The sequence below is a fragment of the Cheilinus undulatus genome, linkage group 13 (assembly GCF_018320785.1).
Source record: "Cheilinus undulatus linkage group 13, ASM1832078v1, whole genome shotgun sequence".
NCBI lineage: Eukaryota > Metazoa > Chordata > Actinopteri > Labriformes > Labridae > Cheilinus > Cheilinus undulatus.
In genome coordinates this window covers 26,997,453-27,009,765 of record NC_054877.1, presented here as the reverse complement: position 1 = coordinate 27,009,765, position 12,313 = coordinate 26,997,453, and the positions used below count along the sequence as shown (strand labels likewise).

At 38.3% G+C, this 12,313-nt stretch overlaps 1 protein-coding gene across 3 annotated transcripts in view; it reads right to left on the bottom strand.

Moving 5' to 3' along the window:
* Positions 1–2,115: 2,115 nt before the first annotated feature.
* The window catches only part of gpc1b (glypican 1b), a 130,215-nt gene continuing 120,017 nt past the window's right edge, over positions 2,116–12,313 (bottom strand). For all 3 annotated transcript variants that reach the window (XM_041802774.1, XM_041802772.1, XM_041802773.1), the window contains 4 exons: positions 8,756–8,884; positions 8,318–8,451; positions 4,392–4,567; positions 2,116–2,374 (listed from right to left, as the gene is read on the bottom strand). In XM_041802774.1, coding sequence (XP_041658708.1) covers positions 2,169–2,374; positions 4,392–4,567; positions 8,318–8,451; positions 8,756–8,884 — 645 coding nt within the window. In that variant the 3' untranslated portion in view covers positions 2,116–2,168. The remainder of the gene's footprint in view (positions 2,375–4,391; positions 4,568–8,317; positions 8,452–8,755; positions 8,885–12,313) is intronic.

The following is a 12,313-nucleotide window of genomic DNA, read 5'->3' as shown; positions in this document are numbered from 1 at the left end:
TAGCATTGTTGCTTATTCTTTGCTCAAAACTGGAACACCTAATGTCATTATGTGTCTTTTTTTATCTCTAAGTTGACCCCAACTCTAGACAAAGTGTCAAAGGCAGTCACAGGCAGATTTTGTTACCAGGGACTAAACAGGAAGACGCACACAGGCACATAGACACACATACAGCATTCATTAATAAAGCGTTTTAAAAATCTGTTGAGTAACACATTTGACAATAACTTCACCCATCTTCAGAGCTGTAATTTCTACCAGATGTGCTTCTCAAACTGTTATAAGGTGAAATTTTGTGGATTGTCCTCAGGTGCAACTAAAGGCATGATGTTCTCCAAAAAGCCTGTCCATTCTTGCTCAATTTCTCTGTCACATACAACACAGATTGGGAGTTATAACAGGACTAGGTTAAAAATCCCAGTTTTGCTAATCTGTCACTTTGGGTTGGAAAGCATTTGATGTTAAACTGTATTTCAGTAAGTTTCATTTCCGTGCCCTCCAAACAACACTACTGTCTGTCCCTTGTTGTCTACTTGCATTCATACACATACAGAAACACATACGCAAAGCTTTGTCCCATCATCCTGCATCCTCAACGGAAGTGTTTGACATTTCTTTGTATTAAAAAAAGAAAAAACCTAGCGTGCATTTTTCCTCCGCAGCCAGCTTCTCATCAGGAAAAAGCCTCCTTGCAAACATTAACCCCAGTATGGTTGACACGTAATGAAGTACTGTGTCACTGTCATATTGCCTCGCCATCATGTAGAAGCAGGAGGAACGCTTTAAAGGTCGTTATAACTGATGAGCGGCAGAGAGAAAGGTGTAGGGAGTGGGAAGAGAAGGAGGGAAGGAAGAGGCACTGATGTAGAAAAAGTTGCAGAAAATGGAAGGCAGATATGGGTACACGGTAACAGATGACGAATGAAAGAAGAGTTAAAGCATACAATGATCTGGCTGTTATAAAATTTGCTATTTTCCTCTAGAAAACAAAAATATGTACACTTTTGTGTCCGACATAGAAATAGAAGTACAATTCAAAGACGTGCATGGTGTGGGTTTTAACCGTGATATGGATCATTGCTGCAATTAGACAAAAATTAAACCGCTCTTAGTTGCAATTATGATGCTAATCACAGGAGCACTGGGCCTTTGCAGGGAGCACGGAGAATGATGCCTGTTATATTTTGTGAAAATAAAATGAAAGCGCTACATGACGGTAGAGTTTCTGCCTCAGTGTATGTTTCTGTTCTGCTACACGCTACACAAAAAATCCTAACCCAACACCACATGCAGCGAGCTCTATAGTGGGAAGCTGCTGTCATCTGAGACCCGGCTCCAACCTTACGTGTGTTTTGCTAACACCAGACTCTTGAGTTGATCCTATGCTGCCAGCGGGGTGTGCAGGAGGAGGAGGGAGATCTGCCTCAGCAGGGGGGTGATGTAGGGATGAGTGGATGGATGAATGGAGCAGCGGACGGGTCATGTAACTCCTACATTAGATATCAGTGTGAATGTGGTTAAGGTTATTATTACAGCTGAAAAAGTGCTGATGCGCTGGGCTCTCATCCTCATTGTGAGAACGTGTGTAAGTGGGATGATACTAGGAGGTCTGGTGTTGTCAGATTATCCTCCCTATAAGCTTTTGCTTTGTGAAGTTTCTATACTGGGTTCATTGTTAGCTATTAATAAATAAATAATTCTATGCAACACAAGTGCTGTTTTAAAGGAGTGAAATAACAAATACATGAACCTAAGCACCACTGCAAAGCCCCATTCTCCCTCTCCCTGTGGTGTCAACACCAACATACTGTTACACATAGTCTTACACATGTCTTAGGTACAGATATAATCTCAGATAACCCAAACACCAGGAAAAAAACAACATAAGAAGATGCAAAAAGACCAGCTCTAGTGTCATAATATAGCAAGAAACAAAAGAAAAGAGCAAACTGAAACATTTATGAACACTCTGTTTTGTTTTAAAAAAAATCAAAAGGAAATCCATCCACGTGATTTTTTGTTGTTGTTGTTGTTTCCTTTTACTTATTTTCATTTTGGCAAAGTAACTAAACCCCCGGCTTCTCATTCCTCCCCCCCTTTTCAGACTCTCCCCAACCCCCCCTCAAAGTGTCCCAAACTCAGTCCCAGTTGGTAGAATCCCCGGTCAATTATCGCCGCAGCAGCAATGTGAGCAGTGGAAGCAGGTAAATAGAGACGCAAGGGAGGTTCTGAGTTGCAGAGCCTTTCACCCTCTTGTTTTCAGGGGGGAGTGGGTAGAGAATGGGCCGTTCGGTGGCTGGGGTGATGATGCGTGGGCCTCGGGAGCACATCTCGTCAGCACAGGAGCCGCTTCCTGAACCGCTGACATCATCACCTGGGAAGAAGATGAAACAAATGATAGGATATGTGTGAAAATTACAAATAGTTTAGCATTTATTTTCAACCCTTTAAAGGGCGACCACAGAAGTGGCTGGGCCCCTGAAAAACCCAGAAAATTGACCCTCCCGAGTAGTAATATATTGTTAGCATCTATGCATGTGCTGGTCAGTAGTGATCAATAGCATTGGTGCTAGCGCCCTGGCTAAAAGTTACTTCATTTTGGAACTGAAAAGTGTTTGAAGCTATTATTGGATTCTGATATTCAAATTACTTATTTTTGCCACTTTTTAACCCCTTTATTAAAACTGATTCTGCCCATTTTTGCCACATCTGTTGCATATTTAACATGTTATGTCTTATAACCCAGTTTTGCCACTTGACTAAAGTCTGACATTACTTTGCAAATGGTTCAGTCAATGCGTCTATTTACATTGTAAACATTACCAAAAAAGGTAATTCATTACATGTTGAAAATGGCTTTTTTACCCCAGCATAAATACATGAAATTCATTTTTTGTTTCTTTGATAGGATTAACTTTACAATGGACCGTGATATTCCTGACCTCAATGGGCCCCCAATTTGGCTGGGCCCCAGAAAGCTTCCCTCTTTAAGGGCAGCCTTAACCATACTGTTTATGTGACCATATTTAATTTCTTGCCTGTTTATGGTTAAAAAACAAATAAAAAGTGTAAGTATATTAAGATGCTTCTAATGCAAAATAAACACATTTAGTTTTATTACTGTCACATTAAAAAGTCACTTAAATACAAATATTCATTTTACATGACACAGTGAGGTTGTCTTTAGATTCTGGCCTCTTTTAGGGGCAAGACATGACTGGTTTCAGAATACTGTAATACAGGTACCAGCACTTTTATCTTAAAATTCCAACAGGTCACCTTTAATAACCACAAATATTGAACAATATTGAACAGTTACAGGGCTGGCGATATAAATAAGAATGAATTCATTCCATTTAAGTAAAATAAAACTCTCTACAAAGTAGTCAAATTTACAACTGGATCCAACATCCAACAACACTATAGAGTACTGCTACATTATCCTACTTTATATGAAGTTATTTGTCAAGAAAATACCCTTAGTATGCCTTGCTAGATGAGTTGCCATATGTCTTAATAAAAACAATATTTACAACTCCTAAACAGGCTTATGTCCAAATATGGTTCTTACAGTTTTTACACCAAAATTTCAGTTATTGCTAGAAGTCCTAAACAAACAAAATCCATCATGGCATTTAGTACTGCTATTCATCTTTATAATGTGTGAGTTTCATCATCTTCTCATGATTAATTATAAAGTTGGGGCTGTTTGTTTGGGACCCAAAGAGATGCAAAACTGCATTTTTCAAGTTCTGGAGGAAACAGGAATTTTGAGACACCCTAGGCAACTGCTGATTGGTCAGATGGTGTGATGTCACTTTCTTTGACATTGACTGATCGCCACTGATTGGCTGAGAATAATCATTTGGTTCCACTCTGTCAGAGGGAGTTTGGAGGGGGCCAGGTAGGAGGGTGACCTAAGTGACAATATGTGGTTCCTTGCCCTATAAAGAGTTAAAGAATTAACATATTAAGACTGCTACCACATATTCAAACGTATTAAATTTAGTTTGCTGAGTGCATTTGCCTTAAAACAAATTATGAGCTTGGCTGTGCAGGCACAAGCCCAAGAGGAAGACATCTTCATCCACAGCATCAACCTGTTTCTCACATTATAAAATCTGAACTCAATTAATTGTAAGGCACTTTGATGTAGGCAAACCATTTTTCTACCTTCATCTTAATTCAAACTTACAAACCATTTTGCCAGAGATGCACAAACTGAGAGAGAAATGTGCTGCCTCCTCAGAAGAACACAGTTGTTTATTTCTTTTAATCTGGAACTTCTTAACAGGTTTTCATCACTGCTGAGTCCTCAGAGAACACTTTTTTTCTTGTGACGGTTCACAGCAAAACTTTTGGGTGATGATAAAAAGTAAAAGTGAACTTACTGGTGTCCTGAAAGTCCACGTCTTGGCCGTTGAGAGCGTTCTTCAGGCGGTGCGTCATGATCTTCAGCTGCATTATCTGCTGCCGTATTGTCATGTCTGGTTTGGTGATGTCGATCTCCACCTCAGGGTTGTTGATCTGACTGGCGAGGCCATCTCCTATCACCTCTGGAAGGTACCTGCCACACATCAACACTTCTTAAACCCCTTTCATCTCTTAACAGTTAATTAGGGTGTTTCCCCACCAAGCCGACTGGTTTAGTTCAGTACAGTTTGACACAGTTTGGTACAGTAAACTCTGATCTTGTGTCTTCACAGCCAACTTGCACCCATCCTCGCACACAGTGATGGACATTTCAGAAGATTTTAGAAATCCAGATCATTTGGCTCTTTTGGCTCCCAGATGATAGTTCAATTGGTACCAATTATGCTTTTTATGTCTACTAAACTACACAAAAGGTGGAAAAAAGGAAGCAGCTCTGATATGGGAGCCAGCTCTTACTCATATTAAAAGGCTCCCTTTTCAAATTGGCTCATAGGCAAATGATACATCACTACAGCTCATAACTGAACTGAGCTGTCATTTCAGTCATACCAGTACCCCATAGGGTTTATTTGCTTAATGTTAGGTCAAGTTTCCTTTACAACCGTGCTTATGAAAAATGCTTGGGAAAGCTGCTCAGCTCATTTCAAAGCATGGTGCATTTTGTTTTGTCTATTATCACTGCTGTCTCACAGGATGAGAAGAGTCTTCTGACCAACCAGTGGGCCACTCGCTCCTCTCTTCAAGGTCTGATAGGTACACTTGGTACCTCAGCAGATGGGGGGGGGGGGGCAAAAAAGCTGCATGGTATGGATCAATTACTTTGATACTTTTACCAACCTTGAACAGTGGAAATGCAAATAATTGTACACTGTATCAAACAAGCTAAACCAGGCCAATTGGGGGCAATGCAGCTTTAAGTGCTTTAAGGCTTTGAACAATCTAGTTTTACAGGGTTAAGAATGTAAGAAAAATGCATCTGGTCTGCATTTGTCTTGCAGGTAAGTGCAGCTGAATGTGCTTCAGAGATGACAGAAAAAACATGTTATTTCCAGAAAAATTCCAAGCATCTTAAGAATCAGTGTTTTTGAAAAATAAAGAAAGACAAAAAAATTAAGATTTTACAACATTGAAACAAAATGTGGTTGATTAAAACTGTTTTTTTTTTTACTTTAACTATTCTGATTGAACAGTCATACTAAAAAGTTAAAACTCCAGTATGTTTACTTTAACCTCCTGAGACCTGAGCATTTGTTCATAATGCATTTTAGTTCCTCCCACTTTTTTGGGACGAATAGGACCTGCTAAGTTCAAAAGCTCAACATTGTCTTCAAACAGGAATTAGTTTTGACCTACAATAATGTCCACAAATCTCCAGAATGTCCTGTTTCTGAAGAAAATACAGCACTGAAAAGGTTTTAGAGCAGATCTTTTGGCAGTTGTTGGGGATCTTCAGTCAGTAAGAAATGGTGTCAGGCATTGAGGGAGGGATGGTGGAGTCATTTTGATTATAGACCACAGTGACTTGTTAAGGCCAAGCATCAACAAAATCTCCACTAAAAATTCAGAATTTTTTATAAAATTTCCTTTCCAAAATCCACACAAATTTCAAAGTTTTAAAGAAATCACTTTAAATTTCAGTGAAAATTCCTTAGCATTTTTTTTAAAGGTCACATATTTTACCCCTTTAAGACAAGTTTATATTGGTCTCAGAGGTCCCCAAAACCTGCTGTGAAGTTTGTTGCTGAAGAAACACTCCATTATTGGATTTTTGAATGTCTAAAAACCCCTCTGTTTCAGCCCTGCTCAGAACAAGCTTCTGTGTTTCTGTGTCTGTTGCCTTAAATGTTAATGAGCTCTCTGACTCTGCCCCTCTCAAGAAATGGATGTGGCTCTTAGGAGAGGAGGGCAGAACTTTTTTCCAAGCGGGGAGGGCAAACTCAAACTGGGGGCTGTGCTAACTCTCCACATCACTTTATGGGGGTAAAATCTGAGAACAGCTTGTTTGAGCACACATTTTCTTAAAGGTAGAGAAAGACAGAAGGAGGGATGGAATTCTCTGATTCTTGGAGGGATTGCTGACAGGCCAGGGGCACATATTTTTGCTGGAAAAACCTGAGAAAGTGTATGTTGCAGAGTATGTGACCTATAGATATCAAATAAAAAGTAATCCAAAAGGTCTTTAAATATTCCCCAAATGTTTCTGAGAAAAATTACTTAAAAGCCTAAACATTCAAATTTTAAAAAATCCTCTTGATTTCAGTGTAAAATCCTGAAAAAATTCACCCAAATCAGATGATAGACATGATAAACTCTATTGTCCGACAAATTGAGAAATTTGTCTTGGAATCTTCTTTGCTGTGGCTATAGACAACAATTAGCAACATATAATTTATATTACACAGGGAAAACACTTTGAAATAAGACATTGAGTATCATTAAATAATAATGCCTAAAAACCAGAAGATAAATACTCTTGAATTCTCAGAGTACAAGTGCAAAAATGCAAGAGAAATCCTATTCTTGCTTTATTTGCTGCAATTAAATAGCTTTATAGACTATAAATAAGAATAAATAAAACCCTGAACTTCTTAGCAGAAGGTAGCAGTTGGATGTAAAGCATAAGATTAATTCTTTATAATCTTTATCTCACAGTTACAATATTTACAACCCAACCTCAGATTTATTAGCAGATTCCCCCCAAATTTACATATGCTCCATAATTCCATGGAAGTTAGGGAAATTCCCCCAAACATCCAAACAAATTCCCTGAAATTTCCATGAAGATGCTTGAAAACGTAATAGCAGACTCCTCCAGCATCTAGAGAAAATTACTTAAACTTCAATGGACGTCCTGGACAATTATATTCAAATTTCTAATAGCAGACACTATTACTAGGAAAGGCAAGATGTAAAATCCTCGTGTGGACATGCAGGGACTGGAGAGATTAAAACTCTTTAGTTTTGCTTTGATTTTGGCGCCCCCTGTGGATAAATGCGTCTCTCATCCTTTTACTGGGTTTATCCTGTATATGTGCAACTGGCATGTTTTAACAAAACTTCCTGCTGCACTTTTGAACCTTTTTAACAATAATCAACTCAACTACCGTGCTACCGTGCTACAGCTAATAGATGTGCAAACTCCATATGATGAAAACAGATGATGCTTAAAGAGCAATGAAGCTGCAAAGTCGCTGTACTTTGCTGAACTTAACGGAAATCGTCACACAGGAAAAAAGTTCAAACCTTTTTTAACTTGTATTCCTGACTTATGACTTAACCACTTAAACTGATTCTGACCCTGTGGCAGCAGTTTAGGCATCAAAATGAGATGAAAAAAATAATCACTCTTCTCATTGATGGTGCTGTTTGCCTTTGTAGGGCATTTACAGGTATCAGACTGAATTTCGATCTTGTTCAAAGCCTGATGAAGACTTGTCACGGGAGCTTCAAACTTGCTAAAATGAACAAATGAATCAAACAGGTACACCAAGCAAGTTTCTTCTCTCTTAAATATTCAGCTGGAGCTCCTTTAATTAGGTCACCTCCTCTGCTGCAGTGGTTTAACAGCACCTCACTAGAGATAAAGTGCCACTAGCTTCCACATCTTGGAAGTCAGTAATAAGCAGAGCAATGTCTCAGAGAATTTTGCAAACAACTGCAGCCACGAGCTTCTGATCAAGAAAGATTCTGTGAAATTTCACAACTTAGGGACTCAAATATGAAGCTTCGATAGTATGATTCTTCATTCATAATAGAAAAATATTTCATCTTGTCCCGTCCCTGTTGTATTGTACCTTCAAAAGACTTTTACTTCAACATATCAGATGACAACTTTTTGATTTAGATGTTATGAGACATCGCCATGTAGGAGGACATTTGTTACCTTGCACGGCTCATGCCATTCCAGCACTTTTCCTCGGCCCCTGTCCCTGTGGCCACTCTGTCGCTGCAGAGGACGCTCGGCAGGGAAATCCAGTATGGCTGCATGTCTCTCAATCTTATAGTCACATCAGACACCTGAGGGAAAGATTGAAAACAGCAGATTCATGAGCTTTTCTGCTTTGCGTAACATCAAACAGTCTAGTCAAAGATCCTGCTTCTTCAATAACAAACCACAGGGCTCATTCATCTGACCCGTTCATCCATCCAAGCATTCATTCACATCCAATCAGCCCATAGAGGCCTATGTAAAGGTGAAATGAACAGCAAAAGAGGTTTAATTACCCATGTTGAGCAATGGTTCCTGCATCATAAAGCATCACTTATTAGATCATCAGAGAGCAATAACAAGGACATCGATTCATTTGGGGTGAATACAAACCAGTTTGTCCATTTTGCTGAAGCTGGATGCCAGCCTATCCTCCACTGTGACCTTTCCTCTCTTCAAGATTTCATCTGCTCCTGAGCTGCCAGTTCCTCCAAGTCTGAGGTTGCCACATGCCTGGAACAACTGCGGAAGACAAAAACATACATGAAACAGAATGTAGAGAGGAAGAAAGGTTAAGAAAAGGAAAAAAATCTGTTCTAAAATCTTTAGATTCTGATCAGCTTTCCAAACACTGTAAGGATCAAAAGAGATGTAGAGCAATGCCTACAAAAAAATATTTACCCCATGGATGTTACCCTCTAATTGATTTTATATATCGATCATAGTCAAAGTAAATAATTCTTTAATGTCAAAGTAAAAACAGATTTCTACCAAGTAATGTCAATTAAACAAAGATAAGAAATGTAAAATAAGTGAGTGTATAAACATTCACTCCCTTTAAAGTGACTGACCTCACTCAACAGAGGTCCAGCCAGCTGTTGCTAGTAGTCTCACAATTAGTGAAATGGGGATCACCTGAGTTCAGTGAATGTGTCTAAAAATATTTTAGTATAAAGATACCTTTGTCTGGAAGTTCCAGTCACTGGTTAATCAGTATTCTTGGCTACCGGAGTTCAGGTAAATCCATCATGAAGAAATGGAAGGAATATAGCACATGTGTAAATCTGCCTAGATCAGGCCGTCCTCAAAAACTGAGTGACCGCGCAAGAAGACACTAACAAGAAAGGCCACCAAGACACTAATGACTACTCTGAAGAATCACAAACTTCAGCAGCTGAGATGAGAAAGACTCTGCAAACAACAATCAATAAAAGGGTAAAACATCCAAGGGGTGAATACTTTTTATAGGCAAACATATGATCAGATTCTATAGGTATTATTTTCAGACTATATATGAATTAATTGACAATTGCAAAAAAGCCTGTACTTTTCTCTAGTTCTATTATTCCTAGTCTTATGTTTAAATGAAATTAGATCCATTTTTTAAATTTAATTCACCATGACTTTCAAAACTTCCAACATTAAATATTATCATCTAGAGGTTGTATTTGCAAAAAATACCATCTGGTTAAGGTAGAAAATGCTGCAGAGTTATTCAGGCTGTGAAAAATATAATAAAAACAAGTTAGTATTCATTTTTAAACATGCTCTTTATAACTGTAATTATGAACACTGAAATCGAACGTTTGACCTAGCTTTATGAATAAAATCTCAAAAGCTAATTTTCAAACTGCATCAACAAAAACACTCTGCATTTGTTGGACAAACTTTGAGTCTGTAGTATGCAGAGAAGCTTTAAGCACATTACTGCACACAAATCTCTACCTTTTGAAACCAACAGTGACAAGTTGAACTGTTTGACCCTGAGAGTCAATCACTGCGTTGCTGCAGCAGAATGATCCACAGTTCAGAAAGCACGCCTTGTCCCTATGAGGCTTACGTTGTATAAATGGAGTCCGGGGAATATGGTTAGACTGCAGTCAATCTGTCATCCAATCTGGCCTGCTTAGAGGAGGCTCGAGCCTTTGAACCTTTACTTATAACTATAAAATAATCCTGTCTTAAGCTTCCACTCGGCAGAACTTGGCTGCGTTGTCTGGTTCGCGGCAGACTGAATAATGCACACAAAAAACATGTTGAGTCTTGTTTTCAGCACAGGGTGCTATACAGCCCTGAAGCATGTTTAATGATGCATCCTGCAGTTTCTTGTTCTGTTTGGTAAGTCTTAGTGGGTGAAATTATATAACACAACATATGGTTTGATGTTTACAGATTATGTAAATAGGAGATAATCCCTCCTTTACTCTGTATACTGGGGCATTATAGCACAGACATCACAAACTTCTACACAGCTCTTTACTCTGCAGATGAAGATCAGTGGTTGTATGTGATCACCGTCTGAAGCAGGTTAGAGGCAGACTGCCAGGCTACGGTTCACCTCAGCCAGCCGGGCTCTTTAACTGCACACCAACACAGAAGGAGCCTTGTCTTTTCTTTTACCGTCTGCACTGCATTACACCTTAACCAAACAACATTAAGGATCCAATAAAACTGTGCCTCAAATGCTATTAAAAGTGAAGTAAATGCCTGGCTTGCAGGTTCTCTCATGACTCACAGCCTTTTATTTTAAACCAGGTGTGTTGATCTGAAAACATTTTCTTGTAATGTAGAAAGTGTTAAATGTACAAACAAATGTTAAGACTTAGGGTGCTGATCAAGACGGCAAAAGTTTACCGCTTTTCTTTTGCTTCACAAGATAATATTAATATTTTGAAGCCCCTGGAAAAGTTGATTTCAATTTAGTTTTTGTCTATAACATAAAATATTCATGATTAATAAGCAACAGCCAGCTAATCTGTTTCAGTGGGACTATGTGGGAGTGCTTTGAACTCATTTGACTGACAGTTGAGTGGCTACATTAGCACAGAGTTTAAAAAAAGTTTTGGAGATATATGATTCCTAATTGAACTTTGATTGACTTTCCTCAAGAAGGAAAAAATATATGCATTCTTTTAACGTTAAAAAGACAGTAAATGTGTCAGTGTGGGCTGTCAAGCAGCCATGGAATTGCCAATAGATGTATAGCTGCTACTAAAAGGATGTAAGACTAATCCACAATACCATCAAAATAATCACAAATGTGGACAATTTACATTGATCTGACTAAAATTCAAGTACAATACTCATTGTTTTGAATGATCCCAGTTTTTTGACAACCGCTTTCTCAACCAGAAGATCTTTTTGAATGATATACTCCTTGTTTTTTCATAAAGAAAAAAATTTGCATTTATTAAATGATGTTTTAAGGGATTTTCATCTCATTAATCAGAGAGTAGAAAGTGGATACGTAGGAGAGAGATGTGCATGAAAAAAGCAGTAGGTCAGTAGGCCGTGTACATGAGGCGCAACCTTCAAATTTTTATAGCCCTACTATAATTTGTTTGGAACTTGACCAGGATATTCACAAAAGCCTCTTCACTCTGGGGATGTTTTGTCCTGCTGTCAGTCTGAAAGGTTCTGTGCCACTGAAATAAATGTAAAATAACCTCAAGGGCTGTCACTGTCACTGTGAAAAAATCTGAATGATATGAAAACGTTAAATGGTACTCAGAAAAGCCTAAAATGTTGGGAATATTTTAAGGTTGAAAGAAGTTTCTCAGTGAGTGGTTGAAAGGGTTAACAGGGTCTGAATGACACTGAAAAAGTGTGAAAAGTGAATACTCTGAACATTTCTTTCCATTCATTCAATTGGCCAAATTTTGCACAAAAAACTACTGAAATAACTGAAATAATACATGATAAGAATGAAAAGATGAAAAGACTTAGCAACAAACTCCTTAATGAGCTGAAAGTTGTGCTAATTTTACAAGTTCCTAGTTTGAATTATAATGTAGGAGTTAAATGAGACAAAATAATGCAATAACAGCAATAAGGAGAAAAATAAAGAACTACGAAATGTTGATGATAAAGTAGCAATCAAAAAAATTAAAGTGTCTCTAAAAGTATCCACCCCCTTGGATTTTTTACCCTTTCACTGATGTTATAAATCAA